The sequence below is a fragment of the Scardinius erythrophthalmus genome, assembly GCF_964197995.2.
Source record: "Scardinius erythrophthalmus genome assembly, chromosome: 6".
Classification (NCBI taxonomy): domain Eukaryota; kingdom Metazoa; phylum Chordata; class Actinopteri; order Cypriniformes; family Leuciscidae; genus Scardinius; species Scardinius erythrophthalmus.
The window spans coordinates 50,541,034-50,568,837 of NC_138226.1; the positions used below are offsets into that span (position 1 = coordinate 50,541,034).

General features: G+C 40.4%; 1 protein-coding gene across 3 annotated transcripts in view; it reads left to right on the forward strand.

Moving 5' to 3' along the window:
- The window catches only part of LOC308692078 (mitogen-activated protein kinase kinase kinase kinase 4-like), a 114,063-nt gene that overhangs the window by 13,647 nt on the left and 72,612 nt on the right, over window positions 1–27,804 (forward strand). For all 3 annotated transcript variants that reach the window (XR_014030297.1, XM_081367785.1, XM_081367786.1), the window contains exons 3-5: window positions 24,132–24,188; window positions 25,537–25,662; window positions 27,443–27,553. Coding sequence is in view for 2 of the 3 variants with exons in the window: in XM_081367785.1 (XP_081223911.1) it covers window positions 24,132–24,188; window positions 25,537–25,662; window positions 27,443–27,553 (294 nt within the window). In the remaining variant the exon portion in view is untranslated. The remainder of the gene's footprint in view (window positions 1–24,131; window positions 24,189–25,536; window positions 25,663–27,442; window positions 27,554–27,804) is intronic.

The window sequence follows — 27,804 nt, forward strand, 5'->3', positions numbered from 1 at the left end:
CCCTAGACCTTCAGCAAGAGCAGGAGAGGGAGAACGACTGCAAGTCTCCACCGATATCAGTGTCTCCTGCAGAACAGGAGGAGCACCAAGAGGAGCAGCTTTACCTGGAGTCTGCAGAGAAGCTCTAGACCAGGGCTGCATCTAACGATTATTTTTGTTGTCGATTAATCTAATGATTATTTCTTCGATTAGTCGACTAATCTAACGATTATTTTTTCGATTAATCTAATGATTATTTTTGGGATTAGTTGATTTATCCATTGGAAAACTTTCCAATAAATAAGTACAACAATATATCAGCTGTATTTTGAAGAGGGTAGTGCATCTTGTCATCTTTGTCATTTTATTATGAAATATGCGAACAGGAAGCATTTTAAACTTTATTTTTAACTAATGATACTATTTCATAAAATGTAAGATACAGTCACAGGCCTATTTAGGAAAGGTGTTTACTATAGTCTGTTATTAATTACCGTAGTGGGAGTATGATTTACTCAATTAACTTGTCCATTAACTTGTCCGAAAATGCACTTGTGTTTATCTGCAAAAAGGTTCACATACACTAGATTGCAGCCTAGGCTACTGTTAATGTAAATATAGCGTTAGTCGTTTGTTTTTAAAGTCCACATTAGAGACCTGCACGGGAAGGATTTCTCCCTTAATAATTCCTAAAAAGCTGACATCTCAGTTCATCGCAATCTCACAAATCTCTGTTATTATAAATTAAACTGGGTGCACAATGAATCTTTCATAATATCTACACTTTGTTTGCTATAATCAATGATTTGCCAGTATGCAGAATTCAGCACTGAACAAAAAGTCCATTTTGAGCGGTGAGGGGATTCTATTTTAAATGCATCTGATTAGCGTTCATTGTTCAACGCTGCAAACATGTTATAAATAGATATAGACTCTGGCCTGTAAATCGTTTCTATTTTGTTTTAGTTGTTCTTGTTGCTTTTGTGCAACAGATGAATGACAATTTATTCGTTTTTAGATGTTCAATTTTGCGGGAGTCCCGCGAATCGTTTTATTCTCTCGCAACCAGCACACACACGAGTGCATTACCGCCCGCGCCCGCACTCAGCCATCAGATCTATGTTCCCGCGCCGCACTCTGTTGCGTTGGGTCCCGCGGGAGTGCAGGTCTCACACCTTTCTGTTCGGCCGTAGTTTAAAGTATTCCCATACTTTGGATGATCGTGGTCTGTCATTTTCACCATGAGCGGGAGCAAAAGCCGCCATTACTCGATATTTAAACGTAAATAATGAATGTGACGCGTCAACGCATTTCATGCGTGTCGACGTATTTTCATAGTCGACGTAATCAATGACGCGTCGTTGCGGCCCTACTATAGACCTTCAGCAAGAGCAGGAGAGGGGGAAAGACTGCAAGTCTCCACCGATATCAGTGTCTCCTGCAGAACAGGAGGAGCACCAAGAGGAAAGGGGCACAATGTTGACTTTTAAAACACCTGAATTGGGGAGTTTTCAGGACATCAGTAAAAAAGCTTTATATTCTGTGTGTGTCAAAATGTCCCATTGGCATGTTTGAAAAAAGTCAAAACTTGGAGGTGGTCAGAAATATTCGGGCCAGACTTCAGGGGTGTAATGATTAGTTCACTGAGGGCAAGCTTGTTGAGAACCCAAGTGCAGTTTATTTACCAAACGTGATCAAACATAAAACAAAGGTATGACATGGCATGAACTCAAAACATAACCGTGGACATGACGCTTACCAGAGGTTACACAAACAGTACTTGACAAGGACACAAGGCAAACATGAGGGCTTAAATACACAAGGACTAATGACTAGACAGGGACACCTGTGAACAATGAACCAATGACAACATGACACATCAGACAAGGGATCACATGACTAGAACAGGAAACATGACAAAGCCATGAGACCAGGGGCACGTTCAAGTTCAAAACGGTGCGCAACGTTTTGCCACGGTTTCCGGTTGAACGTCATGTTTCCTGGAAACGGCATGCACCGGTGTGCAACGGGGTTTGAGATGCGTTTTCTCTTGTTTGGTGGGTGTGTCAGAACTGCAGTCCAATCAGCAGCAACATGTATATAAAGCACGCGTATTAAAGTGAACTCGCACAATGGGTTCAAGGAAAGTAATTTACAAATGTGTTCGATGCAGCTCGGTATACGCAACAACTGAGGATATTAGAAGACATGTTTGTCGTAAGTTTTATTGTAAAACATAGAGGATATTAACATAATGTAGTTGTTTATATTTTTAGCGTCATTGCAAGTGTATGACATTTGGTAGAAATAAACAATGGTAATCAAGTGCTTTTCCTAAAAATGAGAAAGAAAATACAGGGTATTAAAACAGTATGAACTACAAATAAAGTCAGTATGTGAGGCTAAATAGATGTGTTTTAGTCTGAATTAGGTAAGATCTGTGCTTCAGTTTCAGCAGTCCCTTCACTCGATTGGGATGTTCTCTTGTGTTATGGGCGGCAAGTGCAGTAACTGTAACATCGGGCATATTTTGTAGTATTAAACACATATTTATACCGACTTCATCAGGCTCCGAAAATTCTGCTGGAGATCTCTGTACAAGCCTCCTGTAGAGAAACGTACAGCAGATTTACAGTGGAGACTAATGCCTGTGGATCACTGTGGATCATTTGTTCATTTATTGTGAGAGATTAGGAGGTCTTTTTGATATTATAAAAAGTTGGTTTGACGGTTTTGGTATGAATTTTTCTCAAGGTTTTATTAGTACAACTTCCAGGAATGGAAAAAGTTGTGTTTATTAAACTGTTTGTTAGGATCAGCAAAGATAGCAATATGGAAAACTAGGAAGTATAAAATATTAGATACTGGATCAGTTGATGTAGAGATGGGACTGAAAGGGTTGGTTGCTGCTCGTATTAAAATTGAATTTTCATATTTTAAAATGTTATTAATGTATTAGAATTTTCAATTATTTGGGCTATGGAAAGAGTTTTTTGTGAAGTTGGAGATGATCAAGTGCTAATTTTAAAGGGCCTGTATTATGCTATTTTAAAGCCTCCTAATGTTGTTTTGGAGTCTCCTACAACATGTTTACATGCATCAAAGGTCAAACAACTGTTTAATTTCCTCATAATATACATTTGCACATCACCAGATTTTCAATGATTCTCAAAAGACTCGTCAGATGAAGACGTCTCTCTAAATCCCGCATTTCCGTGATATTCTCTGCTGTGATTGGCCAGACAGCTCAGTCTGCTGTGATTGGCCAGACAGATCAGTCTGCTGTGATTGGCCAGACAGCTCAGTCTGCTGTGATTGGCCAGACAGCTCAGTCTGCTGTACAAGCAACATAACTTACCAGTTTTGGAAATTATGTTTTGAATTTATTGCACCAGTGTGTTAGACTATGTTGTAGTGTGTGTGATTTTGAGGGCTTGTGTGTCCTGTCTGAGGGCAAGGTTTGGTTTTTCAGCAAGAGTGAATGGTTTTGAGTGTAGAGCTTCATTTTGACCTGAAAATAGGATGTTTGGGGAATTGGGTGAGACGTTATGGATTTGTGTTTACAGTTTTGAGAATACGAGGCATAGTTTCAAGAAATGTGTTTAAGCAATCGAGAAAAACTGTAATAGACACAGTTATAGGTAATCATGGCCCACAGCTGATCAGCAGAAGTATTTCAGTAAGACAGTGATAACGTGAGTTAGCCAGTTAGCAGGAGACTTACACAATATAAAACTCAAACCTAAGTATTTTGAACACCATCTTTAAGAGCAAGCGGTTTGCTAATCCTGCATTGAACTCTGAGAATTGAGAAGCAGTCGTCAGTGAAATAAAGGGAACACAGCAAAAGTTTAGGATCACACTGCTGTGATACCGTGGTGAAGATGAACTTTAACCTCTGATTCTCCACATGCTCGTCCTTGGGCAGTGAAAACACTGGCTTTACCTTCACATTACAGAGCACAGCGTCTCCTGGACATGATGCTCTCCAGTGTCCACAGGATCAGCTGCTGGTTTGAGGTTCGAGTTCTCCCTGGTGTCTCAAGCGCAATAAGTGGGCGGGCAATATGCTAATGTGTTGTCTTGACGTCACAACGAAACGGCTTATGACTCGTTTGAAAACGATTAATTTCATCGACTCAGAGTTGACTCTTACTTTTGAAAGACAATAACTTTATATACGGTGCACTTTCAGATTTAAAACTTTGCAGGATGTTTTCATTCACTCAGAGCTGTGTTACACACTAAATGAAAGGTCATTTAAAAAAATCCATAATAGGGGCCCTTTCAATTTTTAAAGTAGATATATTTTTTTCTTTTTAATGGTTTAATTGTTTATTTTTGTTAATTTAGGGTTCTGTATTGTAGTGTAATATTGATGAAATATTTGTAATATAATAAAGTTTTGTTAAGATATTTTAAAGAATGTTCGTAACCCAACAGTGACTTCCATTGGATGTGCAAAAAAGACATTTCTCGAAATAAAGGCTATTTTTGTGTGTGTGTCCTACAGAAGGAAAGTCGTTGAGGTTTGGAGTGACACAAGAGGTAATAAGTGCCAGAATGATGATTTTTGGGTGAACGATCCCTTTAAATGCAGTTCAGCATTCCAGCACTAATGGTGTCTGTATGTTTTCTCAGATAAAGTAAGTTTTGAAGGTTTGCTTCATCATTTGTTCACGTCAGTATATATATGACATGCTGTCAGAGTGAATGTTCAGCCAGCAGAAACAATGGATTCTTGTGTGGCCGTTGATATCAGGAATGAACATCTGCCCTCCCACAAAACCCTTGTGTTTTCTTTTCTTCAGTGCGTGTCGATTGTTTTTCTTTGCGTGGGCCAATGAGACGCCAGCTTTGCGTGTCACATGACCGGAGCCGCCTCAGACACGCATCAGAGCTTCTGGTGTCGCTGACACACTGAAACCTGTGAGATAACCACACGCACACGTTTGCCCAGTGTGAGTCTGAGGTTCATCATGTTGTGGACCTGCTCTCCCTCGCCGCACAGTACATGGTTATTTGATACTCTTTAGGAGGAGAGCTTGTTTAAAGTGGCTGGAGTTAAGAAATTCCTTAAATTTTATATCACTTCACAAATCTTTTTGATCATAAAGGAATATGATGTGATCTGTGCACGTGCATGCGTGTTTCCATCGCATAAATACAGATTTGTTCATTTATTATCATATGATTGCCAAGCCCCAGAGAACTCTGAGCATGTGACCTCAGCGCGCGTCTCTGATTGGCTGAGGGAGTGTGTAACCAGGCAGACTCATGCTCATGTTCACACACACACACACACACACATGCACTCAAACACAACTCTGACACGTTCAGTGGAGAAGCTCTAATGAGTGTGTGAGAAAACCATCTTCTCTGATTATCCTGGTCATCCTCATGTCTCAATCTCTTCTGGCTAGCTCTGTTATTCAGTGCTAATATTTATTCCAGGGGTTTGAACCATCATGCAGAAGTTTCTCTAAGAGAATGTGGCTGTTGGTTTCTGCCGAGGGACGTGTCTCGTGTGTCCATGCAGATTTAAAGAGCACTGAAAGATAGAGAAGCATCTCCCTGACCTCGAGGGCTGAGGGAATCTCTTACTCTCGCATGTTCACAAGAAACGGCATCAGGGTTTGAAATGAAGCTTTTCAATCATCGGCCATTTTGAGTTACTGGCCATTCAGGACTACTTCTAGCCAACACAAGAATATCACAATCAACCCTGATCATCAGAGCCACGGTTTAGATTTAAACGCATTTATCATTAGATCTGATTCTGAATCATTGAATGTTGTCTGCGACCCTTGTGCTCAAAGGTCAGTGTGCTGAAGCCTCTCCATGTTTACAACCAGCCCGTTCTCCGTCCAGGCATCGGTTATCCTAATCAAAGTCCTGTGCTGGGGATACAGTCCTCATGCCCTTTATGTCTGTATATTGAGGGTAAATGTTGCTGAAGGAAAGCATGACGGTTTGGTGTCTATAATCATGCAGTTTTTCACAGGTGAGGACGGGTTGAAAGTGTCTTCTTACTCTCTGTTCAAGTGAATGTTTAAGGGCTTTAAAAGGATCATCTTTGAGCAAAATTGAAGATATTTTTAATATTGTTTCATCATTTTTGTTCCTCCATTTGAAAGTACACGTAACTAAAATTGTCAAATTTCAAAGTTCATAAGGACAAAGTAATCGGTTTAATCAAGTCTTCTGAAGAGACACGATCACTTGATCTGATGAGCAGAGTTAATTTAGGCTTTATTGACACACAAACATTGATAAATGCACATCAGTTGTGGTAGATGGAAGCTTGTGTTCTCACGGCTGGCAGATGTTTTAAAGAAATACCTGATTGATAAACGTGTGGGGAAACTTTCAGAAAAGACAGAAAGCGAGCCGTATAACCTACACTAGGGTCAGAGCCTTTCCACCTTTCATAAGTCTCAGGAAACATTATAAAATATTTAAAAAATCCACTTCCTGACCCCTTTAAAAAGGTAGTGTAGACAACTGAAACTCTTTTCACATTCTAATAGCAATAATAGAAGTGGTCTAAATATATCTTCTGTGGAAGTCTCGGTCCGGTGGGATCTCATGCTTTCAAAGCTAGCTTGCTATTGCTAGCCTCTCCGAAATTGCCTATACCCCTCCTTAAATATATGAGAATGCAGATTTGACTAGAAAAACAGGAAATATGATTCAGTGCATAAACATTAGCAGTATTGGAGAAGTATGAAGAGTATGGAGCGAATTATGTGCCATAATTTAACAAACAAATCCAGCATTTTGCAAACAAACTCAATCTACTTCGCAAAGGAAAACTCGACTCGCAAACAAACTCAATCTACTTCGCAAAGGAAAACTCGTCTCGCAAACAAACAGAAAGCAATGTGCAAGCACAAAGGTCACAAATGCGTGCAGGCAGATTTTCTCACAAATGCAGTTGAGCAACTTCCTCTTCTAAAACAGTAGATGGCGCTAAACTATAGACTAATTTAGCGCTAGTCTCCCGGGAGAAGCACTGATTTGAAACTTGCCTTTGCCTACAGCTGAGGAAAAGGACCGGTGAACGGGTGTGTTTCTGTCTTATCTGATCTATAATTAACCTTTTTGAGGTTTTCTCTTGCCAAACGTTTATTGCATATCTAGACAGAAATCCACATTAGCACTTAGTAGCACTTCACTCTCTAGGATCGGGGAATCTGTAAGCTGAAAGCTCTGCCATCTTGTTGCTTTTTGTCATTTTTTTTCTGCATCGGACTCATGAGAAATTACTAAATTAGTGATTATGTCTACACTTGAACGAATCTATTTCTTTCGTTCTCCATAAATTAATGAGAACATTTAATTTAATTGAAAGGAGGCTCCCACTTATTTATTTTATTTAGTTGGAATTCAGTCAGCTTAACAGTTAATGTAATCAAATAATTAATGAAAAAAAAAATATATATATACAATTGTTTCTTATCTTGCCTGTGCCTATATATGCAGTGCCCAAATTATTATTTTGGATACACAAATGAAACCCGCCTCTCAATTAAATTAAATGTTCTCATTCATTTATGGAGAACGAAAGAAATAGATTTGTTCAGTGTAGACATAATCACTAATTTAGTAATTTCACATGAGTCCGATGCAGAAAAAAATGACAAAAAGCAACAAGATGGCAGAGCTTTCAGCTTACAGATTCCCCGATCCTAGAGAGAGTGAAGTGCTACTAGCCTATGTGCTAATGTGGATTTCTGTCTAGATATGCAATAAACGTTTGGCAAGAGAAAACCTCAAAAAGGTTAATTATAGATCAAATAAGACAGAAACACACCCGTTCACCGGTCATTTTCCTCAGCTGTAGGCAAAGGCAAGTTTCAAATCAGTGCTTCTCCCGGGAGACTAGCGCTAAATTAGCCTATAGTTTAGCGCCATCTACTGTTTTAGAAGAGGAAGTTGCTCAACTGCATTTGTGAGAAAATCTGCCTGGGCGCATTTGTGAGAAAATCTGCCTGGACGCATTTGTGAGAAAATCTGCCTGGACGCATTTGTGACCTTTGTGCTTGCACATTGCTTTCTGTTTGTTTGCGAGGCGAGATTTCCTTTGCAAAGCGGATCGAGTTTGTTTGCGAGTCGAGTTTTCCTTTGCGAAGTAGATTGAGTTTGTTTGCAAAATGCTGGATTTGTTTGTTAAATTATGGCACATAATTCGCTCCATAGAAGAGTTCCTGGTCCGATTGCCGATGACAGAATAACACGTCACAAACCGACACACACGGGGTCAGAAGAGCAAACATGAGTCTTATGAGGAAATATGAAATTTGCCTTCAGTTTTTTTGGTAACTCAATACTTTTGTTTAACAGGATTAGTTTTCAAAGATGAATTTCTATAGTGCTTTATACAATACAGATGGTTTTAAAGCAGCTTCATAGTAATAAACTGGAAAATAACTGTTAATGTTGTAAAAATTGATCTATTATGAAAACAATTTCGCCCGTAAAAGCAGCTGTCATTAAACTCAGTTCAGTTCAAGTTTTGGTTAACCTGATACTGCTCATTAAAGATAATAAAGGGAACAAAGTAATTACAGCCAAAACTTACAAAGCCAAATAGGCATTAAGATAATACAGATACAGATAATGTGCAGATAAGACCAGTTAGAACATTGACGATGGCTGTTTAATTAACAAGTCTGCACAATCCTGTCAAACTGCAAATTCTTTTAAAGTGTTTTTTTGTGTGTGTGTGTGTGTGTGTGTGTGTGTGTGTGTGTGTGTGTGTGTGTGTGTGTGTGTGTGTGTGTGTGTGAACTTTGTATCTGGAGCACTTCTTGCGCTGCTTTTTGTTTTTGCCTCTTCATGATGACTCGCTTAATCTAGTCCTACTTTGTAAGTCGCTTTGGATAAAAGCGTCTGCTAAATGACTAAATGTAAATGTAAATGTAAATGTGTGTGTGTGTGTGTGTTGATTTTCAGATATCCAGACATATACAATAACATAAACAAACAAACAAACAAACAAACAAACCCAAAGCGCTGAAACAACAACAATTAACACAGTCTACACACTTTTTCCACAGTCTAATCTCACAGATTGAGATCATAGATCATAAGATAGTTTCTCCAAAGGAAGAAAGGCCGATAACTAAGGTATCCAAATGGGAACCATGCAGACCACCTCAGTAGAATACATTTTTTACCCAGATTTAAAAGAATTATGAATAAAGAGAGGTATCTGCGTCAAAGTGTTCAGGTATATGGATCAGCAGATAAAAAGGGATGAAATGAACCGTTTACCAGGTATTTTTCAGAACAGCTGAATATGCCCTTGTGTCTCTTACATTTAAACAGAGAATAGAGCAACTAGAGAACATTCAATGGTCAAGTCAAGTCAAGTCATCTTCATTTATATAGTGCTTTTAACAATGTAGATTGTCCAAAGCAGCTTTACATTGATAATAGGAAATTAAAGTAAAGTGTTTTAGCTTTATAGCAGCTCTAGAATAAAGTTATTGTCCAGCTTAAGTTAGTTTGATTCACTTCTGTCGCAACAATCATTAGTTATTAACTTAGAGGCCGCTAACACGACACCGTTTTAACAGAAAACTCTTAAGTTCTTTCTGCGTAAACTTCAAAAACGCAAACCTGTGGAAACGCTGATGGCGCACACATGTGTATTACGAATTCAGTCTATAGGGATGTGTGTTTGAATATATATGTGCACAGTGTAGTCCTTCCCTACAAACCAACCCTCAACATACTACTTGTCTGGCCTTAAAATTAATAATACAGAATTTGTATCGCTTCCACGTAGCCACGCGAACCGGAATTATCCCGACAACGCTTTATCTGTAGAGAGGTGAAGGGAGGGAAGGAGGCCTTCACAGGGGAGAGCCTAGTGACACTTCAGGACTGCGCTGTCATCGGGTCCAGGCACAGGTCCTTCATCAGATCTAATCTATGCAGCCTAACATTGAATTATAGAAGTCTATAATGTATTATGTGAATGCTAGGTCAAAGAGATGTGTCTTTAGTCTAGCTTTGAACTGACAGAGTGTGTCTGCTTCCCGGACAATGGTAGGAAGACTGTTCCAGAGTTTTGGTGCTAAATAGGAAAAGGATCTACCGCCAGCAGTGGATTTTGATATTCTAGGTATTAGTAACTGGCCGGAATTTTGAGATCGCAATAGACGTGACTATAGACGGACTATAATGCGTTAAGAGCTCGCTCAAGCACTGCGGAGCTAAACCATTTAGTGCTTTGTAAGTAATCAGCAATATTTTAAAATGTATATGATGTTTAATAGGGAGCCAGTGCAGTGTTGACAGAACCGGGCTAATATGGTCATACTTCCTGGTTCTGGTAAGAACTCGAGCTGCTGCGTTTTGGACCAGCTGTAGTTTGTTTATTAAGCGTGCATGGCAACCACCCAGTAGAGCATTACAATAATCTAGCCTTGAGCTCATGAACACATGAACTAATTGCTCTGCATTTGTCAATTTGTCAATTTAGATATATTTTTAAGATGGAAAAATGCGGTTTTACAGATACTAGACACGTGACTTTCAAATGAAAGATTGGTATCAAAGAGCACACACACACGTATTCTAGGTTATTACGTGATAAAGTTTTTTGTCCAATAATTAGAATCTCTGTTTTTTCAGAATGTAGTAGTAGGAAATTACGAGTCATCCAATTTTTATATCAGCTATGCATTCTGCTAATTTAGTGAATTGGTAAGTTTCGTCTGGGCATGAAGAAATATACAGCTGAGTATCATCAGCATAACAGTGGAAGCTAATTCCATGTTTCCTAATGATATCTCTTAATGGTAGCATTGTAGCATGGCCACATAAGAGGAAGTTGTTAAATAAGGGTAGTGCCATTTAACTAAGTATGCTGTGGCATTTTAATGTATTACCTTGTATGCTTTCCTCTGTACACTGTTTATGCCTCACTATCGTGTATTGGGAACCTCCATATTGTTCACGCGAGATCTGGTCGTGACGTTTCGTCACGTGTGGTCCTGTCATGTAAACAGGAAATGACTATGAGTTTGGCCATAAAAGGAACCGGTATGCCGGTCGTCGGGAGAAGCGTCTTCTCATCCCCTAACCTGTCGGAGTGCATGAGGATTATTCTGTGAGGGTCTGTCCTGGAAGCGCCGGGTCGCCGTTCCTCCGTGGAGTATTTTAGTTGGCTCGCGGCCAGGATTACTTGATCGGAGGACAGAAGACAGTCATCACTTCATGGCAAATTAGTAATTGGTATACTGAACAGACAACGGGAACAGGCGGTCCTAATTATTTTGTAACTCGGCTGTATTGTACAGTGTGAGTGTTACAGCATGTACAGAGTGAACAGCAGCAGTCCTAGTACTGAGCCTTGTGGTACGCCATACTGAACTTGTGATCGATGAGACATCTCTTCATTTACTGCTACAAACTGATAACGGTCAGATAAGTATGATTTAAACCATGCTAGTGCAATTCCACTAATGCCAACAAATTTTTCGAGTCTATTTAAAATGGAGGTGAACGGTTGTAAAGGAAAACCTGTGAATTTTTTTTTTTTAAATGTATGTACACTTTGTAAAAATAGCATTACAAATCTTAGTCTGAGATCTCAGATGATTCCTTCAGATCCCGTTCCCACAGTGGCATCAGAGAATCAGAACACAGCAATAACACACACAACTGAAATAATCCCTTTGAGATATTCAGCTGAAATCATAAGTTTAAGCAGAGTTAAAAGAGACTCTGTTTGGTGTTTCAATAGATCAATTGGGAAAATGTTAAACTCTACTCTGAATTTGTTCAAATGACTTTAAGAATTCAGAAATCATGAAGCCTGAGAAATCAGACAAACCCTTGGAGCTCCAACAGACAGATTCTCCTGATCCGAGTCAGAAAATCAGGATTTAAAGCCAGGGGAGAGTGAGCACACATAACTTGAGGAATATTAAACGGTAAATGTATTATAAATAGTTGCATTATCAATGGGGGAATTGATGTGGTCTATATTGTTGCTCAACGGGAGGGACTCTCGTCTTCTGGGGTAACGAGAGATTCGAGGTCAATCCATAATCTCTGTTGCTTATTTATTCCAGATATGAGATGTGTGAGAATTAAATAATTTAAAAAGGCCTGGGTCAAATAACATGGAAGATTCTGAAACTGATCATTTAATCGAGGGAGAATATTAATTTTTATAACGTTGACTCTCCCAAGAAGGGAAGTCAGCAAACCGTTCCACTTTTTCAAATCAAAATTGTTTGAATTAGATGAGAATAACTGGTCTCAAATAAGTTATTCAAATCAGCAATGATGATAATCTCTACACATTGTCCCTGCCCACTGTGCCCACATCACCTGAGATCCAGTTTCCATTGGTTGAACTTCAGATGACGCTGTGTCATGATTGCCACGCGTCGATTGCTGAAGTCCTATAGCCAAAAAAGCATGTCTTGTCACTCCATGAGGATTTTCTCAGGATCTACGTTTCATGTTGTGTTTAGGCTCGTTGGAATCAAGACAACCTGCTCTAAATAAAGACGTGTGATTTGTTTTGGTTTACTAATGTTTAGCAAAGTTAAATAGAAAAATGTAACGCAAAAGCCTCATCTGTGTACTGTTGTCATGTGCATCGGCAGCGATCTGTCATACAAATACTTGGTCTAGTTGGGTCACAAACTGAAACAAATATGCTTTTTGTATTCTGCTAGTTGAGACCATTTCAACGATGTATGACACAAGATGATCTGTTATGAATGATGCTTTTAAAGATCACATTTTCAAGTAAAGCTGTATTTTTTTCCACTATGAAAATGGCACACATGCAATATTTCAGCAAATTTAAAAGCACTTGTTAAGAATTAGTTATTTTCTGTATTCACTGTAAAGCCAAGTTTCTAAGCTTTAAAATGACACTATTTGTCATTGATCAAGCAAGTGGTGGGGAAGTTACAGGACTCTGACTCTGGTGCCCCGTCGGCTGGTACCGGGCCGCTCTGGGTTTAAAAAAGAAAGCCCGGGTATTAAGACTATAGTGTAAATGATGTCTCTTACTGAAATATGTAGTAGTAAACCCATTAAAGATTTACGTTGTTTAATAATCCATATTGTTTCATACATTCTTTGGACAATGGGGGGTGCCATTATTTTAGGTATTATAGACTTCAGCTCCTACCAGAGAGGAGTTAGTGACTCTAATAGACTTCAGCTCCTACCAGAGAGGAGTTAGTGACTCTGATAGACTTCAGCTCCAACCAGAGAGGAGTTAGTGACTCTGATAGACTTCAGCTCCTACCAGAGAGGAGTTAGTGACTCTAATAGACTTCAGCTCCTACCAGAGAGGAGTTAGTGACTCTAATAGACTTCATAGACTTCAGCTCCAACCAGAGAGGAGTTAGTGACTCTAATAGACTTCATAGACTTCAGCTCCAACCAGAGAGGAGTTAGTGACTCTGATAGACTTCAGCTCCAACCAGAGAGGAGTTAGTGACACTGATAGACTTCAGCTCCTACCAGAGAGGAGTTAGTGACTCTAATAGACTTCAGCTCTTTCCAGAGAGGAGTTAGTGGCTCTGATAGACTTCATCTCCAACCAGAGAGGAGTTAGTGACTCTGATAGACTTCATCTCCAACCAGAGAGGAGTTAGTGACTCTGATAGACTTCATCTCCAACCAGAGAGGAGTTAGTGACTCTAATAGACTTCAGCTCCTACCAGAGAGGATTTAGTGACTCTGATAGACTTCAGCTCCTACCAGAGAGGAGTTAGTGACTCTGATAGACTTCAGCTCCTACCAGAGAGGAGTTAGTGACTCTGATAGACTTCAGCTCCTACCAGAGAGGAGTTAGTGGCTCTGATAGACTTCATCTCCAACCAGAGAGGAGTTAGTGACTCTGATAGACTTCATCTCCAACCAGAGAGGAGTTAGTGACTCTGACAGACTTCGGCTCCTACCAGAGAAGAGTTAGTGACTCTAATAGACTTCATAGACTTCAGCTCCAACCAGAGAGGAGTTAGTGACTCTAATAGACTTCAGCTCCAACCAGAGAGGAGTTAGTGACTCTAATAGACTTCACTAACAGAGAGGATTTAGTGACTCTAATAGACTTTAGATCCAACCAGAGAGGAGTTAGTGACTCTGATAGACTTCAGCTCCAACCAGAGAGGAGTTAGTGACTCTGATAGACTTCAGCTACAACCAGAGAGGAGTTAGTGACTGATAGACTTCAGCTCCAACCAGAGAGGAGTTAGTGACTCTGATAGACTTCAGCTCCTACCAGAGAGGAGTTAGTGACTCTGATAGACTTCAGCTCCTACCAGAGAGGAGTTAGTGACTCTAATAGACTTCATAGACTTCAGCTCCAACCAGAGAGGAGTTAGTGACTCTAATAGACTTCAGCTCCAACCAGAGAGGAGTTAGTGACTCTAATAGACTTCACTAACAGAGAGGAGTTAGTGACTCTAATAGACTTTAGATCCAACCAGAGAGGAGTTAGTGACTCTAATAGACTTCAGCTCCTACCAGAGAGGAGTTAGTGACTCTGATAGACTTCAGCTCCAACCAGAGAGGAGTTAGTGACTCTGATAGACTTCAGCTCCAACCAGAGAGGAGTTAGTGACTCTGATAGACTTCAGTTCCTACTAGAGAGGAGTTAGTGACTCTGATAGACTTCAGCTCCTACCAGAGAGGAGTTAGTGACTCTAATAGACTTCAGCTCCTACCAGAGAGGAGTTAGTGACTCTGATAGACTTCAGCTCCAATCAGAGAGGAGTTAGTGACTCTGATAGACTTCAGCTCCAACCGGAGAGGAGTTAGTGACTCTGATAGACTTCAGTTCCTACTAGAGAGGAGTTAGTGACTCTGATAGACTTCAGCTCCTACCAGAGAGGAGTTAGTGACTCTAATAGACTTCAGCTCCTACCAGAGAGGAGTTAGTGACTCTAATAGACTTCAGCTCCAACCAGAGAGGAGTTAGTGACTCTGATAGACTTCAGCTCCAACCAGAGAGGAGTTAGTGACTCTGATAGACTTCAGCTCCAACCAGAGAGGAGTTAGTGACTCTGATAGACTTCAGCTCCAACCAGAGAGTTTAGTTTAGTTTATTTGTTTACAGGGGCAATGCACATTAATAAACATAAATGTAAACGTGCCAGAATTAGCCCAAAAGGCTATTTTTCATCTGTAGACCCTTGACAGAATGTTAAAAAGTCACCCTAAAAACAGAGACAGAGCATCACACATATACAGTACACATTATATGAAAAAAAATAAAAAATAATAATAATAATAATTAATAATAATAATGATAATAATTAAAAAAAATTAACATGAGAGAAAGGAAAGAGAGAAGGATGGAAACAGAAGAGAGCAACATAGCGTAGAACAATTAGTACAAAGTCTATTGTCAAGAATACAATACTAATGTTGACAGTGCTGAGTTGTTAGTAACCATTTTTTAAGATGAGACTGAAAAGAGCCAAAAGCATGTAATCGTCTAATTGTTGATGGAACGGAGTTCCATTCTCTTGCAGCTCTGACCGAAAATACAGACTGGCTAAAGTTACTTCTTCTGAGAGGGATAATACAGTCCCCTCTTTCCCCACCCCTAGTAGATCGGTAAGCAGGTGTTCTAATATTCACAAACTCTTTTAGTGGTGAAGACAGGCTATGTATAGTTTTAAACAGCAGACAAATATGTACATATTTGATCAAGTTATCCCAGCTTAGCAAGTTGTGTTTTTTTAATATTGAGCAGTGATGAAACCGAACTGATTTCTTATCAAGAGTTTTTAGTGATTGTTTATACAAAGACTCTAGCGGTTTCAGAGTAGTAATACTAGCTTGCGACCAAGTAGTTAAACAGTAGGTAATATGCGAAATAATCATGGAATGCATATACATCAAGGCGGCGTCAGACGACATATAATCACGAATAAATCTAAAATTTGATCAATTAAATCTGACCCGGTTACAGACCTTTTTAACCTGTGCTTTAAATGAAAGTTTGGAATCAATCAGAATGCCAAGGTACTTATATTCAGATACAACTTGTAATCTTTCCCCTGATACAAATACATCTGGCACTATACTTAATTTCTTAGTTTTGTTGATAAACATACACACTGTTTTAGAAATGTTTAACTGTAAGCAGCATTGTTCTAACCAAGCCGCAACATGAGCCAGGGATTCTGTAAGTTCATTTGCAACTTGTGACACACTACTTCCGTGTACATAAATAACAGTGTCATCTGCATACATTTGAATGTTAGTGTTAGGACAGACAGTAGGAAGATCATTGATGTACAACGAGAAAAGCAAAGGACCCAGAATAGATCCTTGTGGAACACCAGTGGATATACTTAGAGGAGCTGACTTATAATTCTGTATACTAACATACTGTGTGCGACCTAACAAGTATGATTCGATCCATCTTAACGTATGTGGAGAAAAATTAAAACTTAATAATTTAGACAACAAAATTCTGTGGTTTACGGTGTCAAAGGCCTTCCTGAAGTCAAGAAACACAGCCCCGACAACCCCTCCTTTATCTAATAGAGACTTAACTTTTTCAGTGAAATAGCAATTTGCCATCTCGGTTGAATAGTTTGCTCTAAAGCCAAATTGCATTGGATGTAAAACAAAAGAACTATTATTCAAATAATTAGTGATTTGTGCAGCCATCAATTTCTCTGCAACCTTTGAGACTATAGGTAAAATACTAATAGGTCTGTAGTTACTAGCAGAGTGAGGAACACCACTTTTGAATATAGGCACAATAACAGACGACTTCCAAGCACATGGGAACATCCCCTGAGAAATAGAAAGGTTGATAATTTTAGTGATAGGATTAACTAACGACTCACTAAGCTCTTTAAGCATTACCACATCCATACCAAATATATCCTTTGCTCTGGATGGTTTAAGAGATGTAATTGTTCTTATGACGTCTAATTCAGAGACTGCCCTTAGAGTAAAGGCTTGTTCACCTGCATTAACTATACAAGTTTCTGTATACTCAGGGGAAAAACATTTCGTAATTGTGACTACTGAGTCAACAAAATAATGATTTAGTGCTTCGGCTACATCAGCTGGATTGTTAGTCAGCTTCCCGTTTACCATCAATTCAAGTGATGACCTATCTTTTCTTTTGTCACCTTTTAAGTAGCTCAACCTATTCCAGATTATTTTTGAATTACCTCTAGCCTCATTAATTATCCTCAGAAAAAAATCAGCCTTTGCTTTTCTCATCGACTTTACCACCTTGTTCCGTAACATAGCGAAATGTTGTCTATCATGAATAAGCTTTGATCTGTTTGCTGTTTTTAAAGCAAGATCTCGATTTTTCATTAATTTTAAGATATCTGGATTGATCCAAGGGACAGTATTTTTTTTACTTTTAGGATTAAGTTTACAACTGAAATCATTAATAGTGCTCTCTAATTTTTTGGAAAATATTTGACTGTCTTCGTCCTGATCTTTTCCGATTAATAAATCCTCCCATTCAATCTGGTGAACTGCCTTTCTAAAATCATCTAATTTACGTTTTGGAATGCCATAAGAGTCATATTTCCTTCTGAATGAATTGAATCTCTTGTTGGATAATTTTCTGGCCACTAAAATCAAATTGTGATCTGAAAGGCCTGTTAACATATTAAAAGTTTTTAAAATTCTCTCTGCTCGGTTACTAAAAATTAAATCAATTTGAGAACTTGTTGAATTAGTTATTCTTGTGGGCCCATTAATCATTTGCTTCAGATCAAAATGATCAGTTATCTGTTTGAGATTCTTTCTGACGGTTTTATCTTCCCAATTAATATTAAAGTCTCCCATTATAATAACTTCTTTGTTGAAATCACACTGCTTTAGTAATTGTTTCAAATTTTCATAAAAACTAATATTAGAAGATGGTGGACGATAAATTACAATTAATACAAAAGACATTTGTGGTGATAATATGAGGTTCAGACCAATACATTCCAAGCCCATACAATTTGCCCAGTCAATTTCATTACACTGGATGGTAGTTTTCACATAAATCATAACACCACCTCCCTTAGAACCAAGTCTATCTTTCCTGTACAATGTAAAACCAGGTACTTCTAAAGCTGCAGACGGAGAATTTTCATGAAGCCATGTCTCAGATAAACAAAGAAAATCTAGGTTAGAGTCTAGTAATAGATGATGAATTTGATCACTTTTTGATATTATACTTCGGATGTTAAAGTGCCCACCTAAGAGACCTTTTGGCTTGACTTTAGGATCCCAAATGGTTCTTGATTGATTTACTGTCTGAAAGAATCCCCATTTCTTATTTTTTAAAATACCTTGATTTACAACTTTACTTTTGACATTTTGCATAGACTTTGCAGACACTTGTAAAGTACCTAAACCGGAGTTAGCAGAAATGGAAGGTGACTCCAACGGAGCAGAATTCCCTTCATTCCCCAAAGGTCTTAAAATACACGATCTCGTCTGAAAGTTCGTGTCACTCCCGCTCGCCGCTCGAGAACCCAGTCCTACCTCAGACGCCAGCATTCCCACATGGACGTGCCGCGGAACGCCAACTGCGGCCGTGGTAACACCCGGCAACTCGGCCTCCTCTGCCGCGAAACTCCCCGCACCAACACCGCCGCCAGTATCCAGCAAGATAGAGCGAGGGAGGTTAGTGTGTTGAGCATATCCAGACGGCGACACACTGCAACCAAAAGTGCATACCTGAAGGATAGCTAGATCCGACATGGAATCCACTGGGCCAGTGTGACGCCGGTCCATGATAGTAGTGCCCAGCCGCTGGCCCTCCACCACCTCCCCGCTCGTCATGGCACTCCACACGGGCAAGACGCCGCCACCAGAACCCGGCGAACCAGAGCAAGGGAGGTTAGTTTGTTGTACATAACCAGGCAGCAACGTCCCGCGACCCAGAGTGCGTACCTGAGAGACACCCGAGTCCAACGTAAAATCCAATACATTGGCGTGGTGTGGACCGGGACAGGGATGAATATCTCCCGATAATAGTAAACAAATCATGATGATTAGGCCTAAAGCTTCACTTTGATGAAGTCTATGAAGTCTATTAGAGTCACTAACTCCTCTCTGGTAGGAGCTGAAGTCTATCAGTGTCACTAACTCCTCTCTGGTTGGAGCTGAAGTCTATCAGAGTCACTAACTCCTCTCTGGTTGGAGCTGAAGTCTATGAAGTCTATTAGAGTCACTAACTCCTCTCTGGTTGGAGCTGAAGTCTATGAAGTCTATTAGAGTCACTAACTCCTCTCTGGTTGGAGCTGAAGTCTATTAGAGTCACTAACTCGTCTCTGGTTGGAGCTAAAGTCTATCAGTGTCACTAACTCCTCTCTGGTAGAGGAGTTAGTGACTCTGATAGACTTCAGCTCCTACCAGAGAGGAGTTAGTGACACTGATAGACTTTAGCTCCAACCAGAGACGAGTTAGTGACTCTAATAGACTTCAGCTCCAACCAGAGAGGAGTTAGTGACTCTAATAGACTTCATAGACTTCAGCTCCAACCAGAGAGGAGTTAGTGACTCTAATAGACTTCATAGACTTCAGCTCCAACCAGAGAGGAGTTAGTGACTCTGATAGACTTCAGCTCCAACCAGAGAGGAGTTAGTGACACTGATAGACTTCAGCTCCTACCAGAGAGGAGTTAGTGACTCTAATAGACTTCATAGACTTCAGCTCCAACCAGAGAGGAGTTAGTGACTCTAATAGACTTCATAGACTTCAGCTCCAACCAGAGAGGAGTTAGTGACTCTGATAGACTTCAGCTCCTACCAGAGAGGAGTTAGTGACTCTAATAGACTTCAGCTCCAACCAAAGAGGAGTTAGTGACTCTGATAGACTTCAGCTCCAACCAGAGAGGAGTTAGTGACTCTGATAGACTTCATCTCCAACCAGAGAGGAGTTAGTGACTCTGATAGACTTCAGCTCCTACCAGAGAGGAGTTAGTGACTCTGATAGACTTCAGCTCCTACCAGAGAGGAGTTAGTGACTCTGATAGACTTCAGCTCCTACCAGAGAGGAGTTAGTGACACTGATAGACTTCAGCTCCAACCAGAGAGGAGTTAGTGACTCTGATAGACTTCATCTTCAACCAGAGAGGAGTTAGTGACTCTGATAGACTTCAGCTCCTACCAGAGAGGAGTTAGTGACACTGATAGACTTCAGCTCCAACCAGAGAGGAGTTAGTGACTCTGATAGACTTCATCTTCAACCAGAGAGGAGTTAGTGACTCTGATAGACTTCAGCTCCTACCAGAGAGGAGTTAGTGACTCTGATAGACTTCAGCTCCTACCAGAGAGGATTTAGTGACTCTAATAGACTTTAGATCCAACCAGAGAGGAGTTAGTGACTCTGATAGACTTCAGCTCCTACCAGAGAGGAGTTAGTGACTCTAATAGACTTCATAGACTTCAGCTCCAACCAGAGAGGAGTTAGTGACTCTAATAGACTTCAGCTCCAACCAGAGAGGAGTTAGTGACTCTGATAGACTTCAGCTCCTACCAGAGAGGAGTTAGTGACTCTGATAGACTTCAGCTCCAACCAGAGAGGAGTTAGTGACTCTAATAGACTTCAGCTACAACCAGAGAGGAGTTAGTGACTCTGATAGACTTCAGCTCCTACCAGAGAGGAGTTAGTGACTCTAATAGACTTCATAGACTTCAGCTCCAACCAGAGAGGAGTTAGTGACTCTGATAGACTTCAGCTCCAACCAGAGAGGAGTTAGTGACTCTAATAGACTTCAGCTCCAACCAGAGAGGAGTTAGTGACTCTGATAGACTTCAGCTCCTACCAGAGAGGAGTTAGTGACTCTGATAGACTTCATAGACTTCAGCTCCAACCAGAGAGGAGTTAGTGACTCTAATAGACTTCAGCTCCAGCCAGGGAGGAGTTAGTGACTCTGATAGACTTCAGCTCCTACCAGAGAGGAGTTAGTGACTCTGATAGACTTCAGCTCCAACCAGAGAGGAGTTAGTGACTCTAATAGACTTCAGCTCCAACCAGAGAGGAGTTAGTGACTCTGATAGACTTCAGCTCCTACCAGAGAGGAGTTAGTGACTCTGATAGACTTCAGCTCCTACCAGAGAGGAGTTAGTGACTCTAATAGACTTCATAGACTTCAGCTCCAACCAGAGAGGAGTTAGTGACTCTAATAGACTTCAGCTCCAACCAGAGAGGAGTTAGTGACTCTGATAGACTTCAGCTCCAACCAGAGAGGAGTTAGTGACTCTGATAGACTTCAGCTCCTACCAGAGAGGAGTTAGTGACTCTGATAGACTTCAGCTCCTACCAGAGAGGAGTTAGTGACTCTAATAGACTTCATACACTTCAGCTCCAACCAGAGAGGAGTTAGTGACTCTAATAGACTTCAGCTCCAACCAGAGAGGAGTTACTGACTCTGATAGACTTCAGCTCCTACCAGAGAGGAGTTAGTGACTCTGATAGACTTCAGCTCCAACCAGAGAGGAGTTAGTGACTCTAATAGACTTCAGCTCCAACCAGAGAGGAGTTAGTGACTCTGATAGACTTCAGCTCCTACCAGAGAGGAGTTAGTGACTCTAATAGACTTCATAGACTTCAGCTCCAACCAGAGAGGAGTTAGTGACTCTGATAGACTTCAGCTCCAACCAGAGAGGAGTTAGTGACTCTAATAGACTTCAGCTCCAACCAGAGAGGAGTTAGTGACTCTGATAGACTTCAGCTCCTACCAGAGAGGAGTTAGTGACTCTATTAGACTTCATAGACTTCAGCTCCAACCAGAGAGGAGTTAGTGACTCTAATAGACTTCAGCTCCAACCAGAGAGGAGTTAGTGACTCTGATAGACTTCAGCTCCTACCAGAGAGGAGTTAGTGACTCTGATAGACTTCAGCTCCAACCAGAGAGGAGTTAGTGACTCTGATAGACTTCAGCTCCAACCAGAGAGGAGTTAGTGACTCTGATAGACTTCAGCTCCTACCAGAGAGGAGTTAGTGACTCTGATAGACTTCAGCTCCTACCAGAGAGGAGTTAGTGACTCTAATAGACTTCATAGACTTCAGCTCCAACCAGAGAGGAGTTAGTGACTCTAATAGACTTCAGCTCCAACCAGAGAGGAGTTAGTGACTCTGATAGACTTCAGCTCCTACCAGAGAGGAGTTAGTGACTCTAATAGACTTCAGCTCCTACCAGAGAGGAGTTAGTGACTGATAGACTTCAGCTCCAACCAGAGAGGAGTTAGTGACTCTGATAGACTTCAGCTCCAACCAGAGAGGAGTTAGTGACTCTGATAGACTTCAGCTCCTACCAGAGAGGAGTTAGTGACTCTAATAGACTTCAGCTCCAACCAGAGAGGAGTTAGTGACTGATAGACTTCAGCTCCAACCAGAGAGGAGTTAGTGACTCTAATAGACTTCAGCTCCAACCAGAGAGGAGTTAGTGACTCTGATAGACTTCAGCTCCTACCAGAGAGGAGTTAGTGACTCTAATAGACTTCATAGACTTCAGCTCCAACCAGAGAGGAGTTAGTGACTCTAATAGACTTCAGCTCCAACCAGAGAGGAGTTAGTGACTCTGATAGACTTCAGCTCCTACCAGAGAGGAGTTAGTGACTCTGATAGACTTCAGCTCCAACCAGAGAGGAGTTAGTGACTCTAATAGACTTCAGCTCCAACCAGAGAGGAGTTAGTGACTCTGATAGACTTCAGCTCCTACCAGAGAGGAGTTAGTGACTCTGATAGACTTCAGCTCCTACCAGAGATGAGTTAGTGACTCTAATAGACTTCATAGACTTCAGCTCCAACCAGAGAGGAGTTAGTGACTCTAATAGACTTCAGCTCCAACCAGAGAGGAGTTAGTGACTCTAATAGACTTCAGCTCCAACCAGAGAGGAGTTAGTGACTCTAATAGACTTCAGCTCCAACCAGAGAGGAGTTAGTGACTCTGATAGACTTCAGCTCCTACCAGAGAGGAGTTAGTGACTCTGATAGACTTCAGCTCCTACCAGAGAGGAGTTAGTGACTCTGATAGACTTCAGCTCCAACCAGAGAGGAGTTAGTGACTCTGATAGACTTCAGCTCCTACCAGAGAGGAGTTAGTGACTCTGATAGACTTCAGCTCCAACCAGAGAGGAGTTAGTGACTCTAATAGACTTCAGCTCCAACCAGAGAGGAGTTAGTGACTCTAATAGACTTCAGCTCCAACCAGAGAGGAGTTAGTGACTCTGATAGACTTCAGCTCCAACCAGAGAGGAGTTAGTGACCCTGATAGACTTCAGCTCCAACCAGAGAGGAGTTAGTGACTCTGATAGACTTCAGCTCCTACCAGAGAGGAGTTAGTGACTCTGATAGACTTCAGCTCCTACCAGAGAGGAGTTAGTGACTCTAATAGACTTCATAGACTTCAGCTCCAACCAGAGAGGAGTTAGTGACTCTAATAGACTTAAGACCTGACTCAGACTTCAGAAAGACTGGCTTCAACACACTTGCCTGTAATCTTCAAGTTACCCTGAACACCTTGATTCGCTGCTTCAGGTATTAGATCAGGGTTGGAGAGTCCTGCACTACAGTGATCTTTAAATAATCAAATCATCTTTATTTCTATAGTGCTTTATACAACAGATTGTTTCAAAGCAGCTTTACAGTGATAACAGGAAAATAATGCATTTGCAATTATTCATCCAGTTCCTCTTGGACTTTCGACTTGTCTGCATTCTGCTGTGACATCACAATCCCGTTGCATTCTGGGTATGAAGTTGCCTGAAGCCGAGGGTCTGTCCATCTAAACTTCTCTTGTCCACTTGACTGTGTGGAACGGTGTTTCCTCCGAGGGGAAGTGCTTAGGGAAGACAGCTAGTGTTCGTTTAGGAGGAAGTGGGACACAGTCCATCACAGTCATTAGTCCTCCATTTACAGTGAATTCAGTGGAGAATCATTTCACATCAGCCCTATCTTCATCCATGTTAATGTTCATGTTTTTGGATTGTGAAGTAACGCTTCCGGTGCAGATTTTTGTCCACCAATTTTAGCCTGTTTTTACTTTAAGTGGCTGAAATTTCGTTGCTCACAGCGCTATTGAAGTGCATGAACATACACACCTTATTGTTTTGTGTTTCTTCTGACAATCGTTGCTGCATCTTACTAATTTCCTCTGTGTTTCCCTTCAGGGTCGACATGTCAAAACCGGACAGCTGGCAGCCATCAAAGTCATGGACGTGACTGAAGTAAGTGCAGTGACATCACTCCCCTTCAATGTGCTCAAGTTCAAAATTTAAAACAATAATGTGAAAAATACCAAGACACCCTGTGGGCCCCTGTAGGTTTGTCATGTATTTAAGACACATTTCTGCCTCCGTGTGGATTTATTCAGTTTGAACACAATATATTAGACCACAAGAAAGGAATCAGCCTGGTTTGATGTGCAAAGTTGAAGTTTATTTACTTTTCTGCTTAGCAATATTACGATTGAATTAATGCATTAAGTACATCAGAAAGTAAAACTACCCATAAAAGCATAATATACCAAATCCAAATAGACAAAACATGCTCGGGAGTACAATAACAACACATCCCAAGTGCCTGCCTTCTCATTGTACAGTCTAATAGAAAGAGGAATGGTAGATCCTTTAATCGAGCTCAGATTATTTAGCTTTCTAAGAAGCCAAGCAGTTTTTTCATCGCTAGTTCGTGAGAAGAGAAGAGAAACCAACCTACCATATTTGTATTTGTTGCAAGATGACAATGCAGTGAATACTTCGTTCTTTTGCTAGTTTTTCATTTCTTTCCAGATGTATACATTTTGTGAAAAGCAGAAATGTGAGTCTGCACAAAACTCACTGCATTGATAAAGTGTTATTATACTATTATAATAGTTATACTATTGTTATTTGCCAAGTGTCAAAAATAAAACTTTTTACTCCTGGATTAAATGTTGTCAAAAGTGTAGAGGGATTTGGTCTGTAATCTCTACAGTGTTAAAAACAGACTAGATCATTATATAAACAAATTTTTCAATTACCCCATTCCTAGCAAACATATGATTAATATTATTCATTATTCATGTAGGATTATTCATAATTCATAAGAGCAGAGATTTGTGCTCGTGATGTTTGTCAGTATAACAGTGGCGTACACTGACGTCTGTAAGGCTCAGTTATCTCGTTCATCACACACACACACACACACACACACACACACACACACACACACACACACGCACACACATCAGCTTTCTGTCCTCCTTTACTCGCCATGACTTGCCTTCAGAATATAGTTTGAGAAATGTCTCATGATCTGTGTTTTTTTTTTTTTTTGCTCAGTTATGGTTATTTATTATAGAGAAAATCTGTCTATATTATTTTCATTATAGAAGGTAAGAATTTATTTAAAAATAAAAAAACGAAACCCTTCATAGCTTTCTATATTAGCGGAGCATGTGAGACGATTGGGGTTTATTTCTTGTCGCGTTGATTCACACCAACCAAGTTTTATCAATTGTCATTTAAAAATCCATATAGACATTGAGAATTACTACACAACTGCATTCATGAAGCTTCCCGTGTGTGTGTTCAGGATGAAGAAGAGGAGATTAAGCTGGAGATTAACATGCTGAAGAAATACTCTCATCACAGAAACATTGCCACGTATTACGGAGCATTCATTAAGAAGAGTCCTCCAGGACACGACGACCAGCTGTGGGTTAGTGACACTCTCACACACACACACACACACACACACACACACACACACACACACACACGCTCATACTCGTGAGAAACGCTGTACACACATTCACACACACACACACACACACACACACACACACACACACACACACACACACACGCTCATACTCGAGAGAAACGCTGTCACACACACGCGCTCATACTCAAGAGAAACGCTGTATACACACACTCTCTCACACACATACACACACACACACACACGCTCATACTCAAGAGAAACGCTGTATACTCACACTCTCTCACACACACACACACACACACACACACACACACATACTCGCTCATACTCGAGAGAAACGCTGTATACACACTCTCTCACACACACACACACACACACACACACACACACACGCTCATACTCAAGAGAAATGCTGCATACACACTAATGTTTCCAGTCAAAAAAATAATTCATTGGCCCCGATTTGAAAATGTTAAATGTTCCTGAAATAAATAGTCAAAATTAGTTCATTGGTAGTCGAATTTCTCCTAGTGGAAGCGTTTGGTAGTGCGCACAAACACATGACTGAAAGCTCACATGACCTGAGAGCTTCGGAGCCTGTGGCTAAGCAGATTGCCCACTCAGTTGACACTGATTCAGATCTCATGACCTGTAGGTGGCGCTGTTCTTAAATTTGGCATGAACCCTGAGGTCATGGTTTCAATAAAGCCTATCAATTTTCACTTCATTGATCAAAGTTGGGCCGAGATATACAGCCTTTGAACCAATTTCGGGTTGACCTCGTTAAGTTCACGACATCATAACTTCTAAGCAGAGATGAATAAAAAAAAAAATCTGTTTAGTATTTTCTGTGTGGCTCGGTCTAAAGATCACCTGAGCCGTGAGTAGTGAAAACTGAATACTGTACTTTTGTACTTTTTAGTACTTTTGTACTAAGCATAATTTTTCTAGATCAAATTGTTCAAAAGTTATAACCGTTTCAAATGTGAATTTTTGAACTGGTGGTGGCGTTATAGAGTTGGTCCTTGGGACCCCAAAGTTGGTCACAATTCTATTCATTACCATCACTACAAGTGTGCCAATTTTCATAATTTTCTCATGTTCCGTTCACAGGGCTGCCATAGACTCGATAATAACGAAAGTAACAATTCCAATAGGGGACTACAGCACCTTCAGGGTGTGGCCTCTAAAAACATTATCGAACTAAAATATTATTATCATTTCATTTAAATAAAACATTTAGGTCATTTTTAACCTATGTGCGTACAGTACCAGAGGGTTAAATCTGTAATTTTTTTGGAATCAATTGTAAAGAAATCTATTTTAGTTTATCCAGTAAAATGCCAGTTGGATCTTAATGGATTCTTAGTGGATTCTTACTTGATTCCTATGGGTTCAGTTATAATTAAAATCTCCTTCAAGATATTTTTCATCATAAATAAAGTCTTAAAATGCAGATGGCTGCTTCACATGTTAACACTAAATGCCAAATTCATCTTTGATAAAGTTAAACCTAGAGACTTCATTCCCATTACCTTTGGTGATGACAGAAGAACCTGACAGTTCCCAGAAATCACTCTGCACAGATCCAGATCCAGACTCTGAGGCCTCGATGTTCTCGAGAAGTCTGGAGACCAGTACATGTACAGTCTGCTTTATTACTCTAGGGGTTCAAATAAAAGCTAAAAGTAGGTTTCTTTATTTGCCGCTGTTTGCTGAGATGTTATCAGTAAATGATGGATGTGCAGTAAATCTGTGTCTGTTGTTTGTGTAGCTAGTGATGGAGTTTTGTGGAGCTGGCTCAATAACAGACCTTGTGAAAAACACGAAAGGAAACACACTGAAAGAAGACTGGATCGCGTACATCTCCAGAGAAATTCTCAGGGTATGAAGCGCATGTTGACACTAACATGACAGTGGATCTGTGTGTTTGGAGCCTCTGACTGAGTTCTCTCCTCTCTTCTCTCCTCTCTCCTCTCCTCCCCTCCTTCTCTTCTCTCATCTCATATCCCTCTTCTCTTCTCTTCTCTTCTCTTCTCTTCTCTTCTCTTCTCTTCTCTTCTCTTCTCTTCTCTTCTCCTTCTCTTCTCTCATCTCATATCCCTCTTCTCTTCTCTTCTCTTCTCTTCTCTTCTC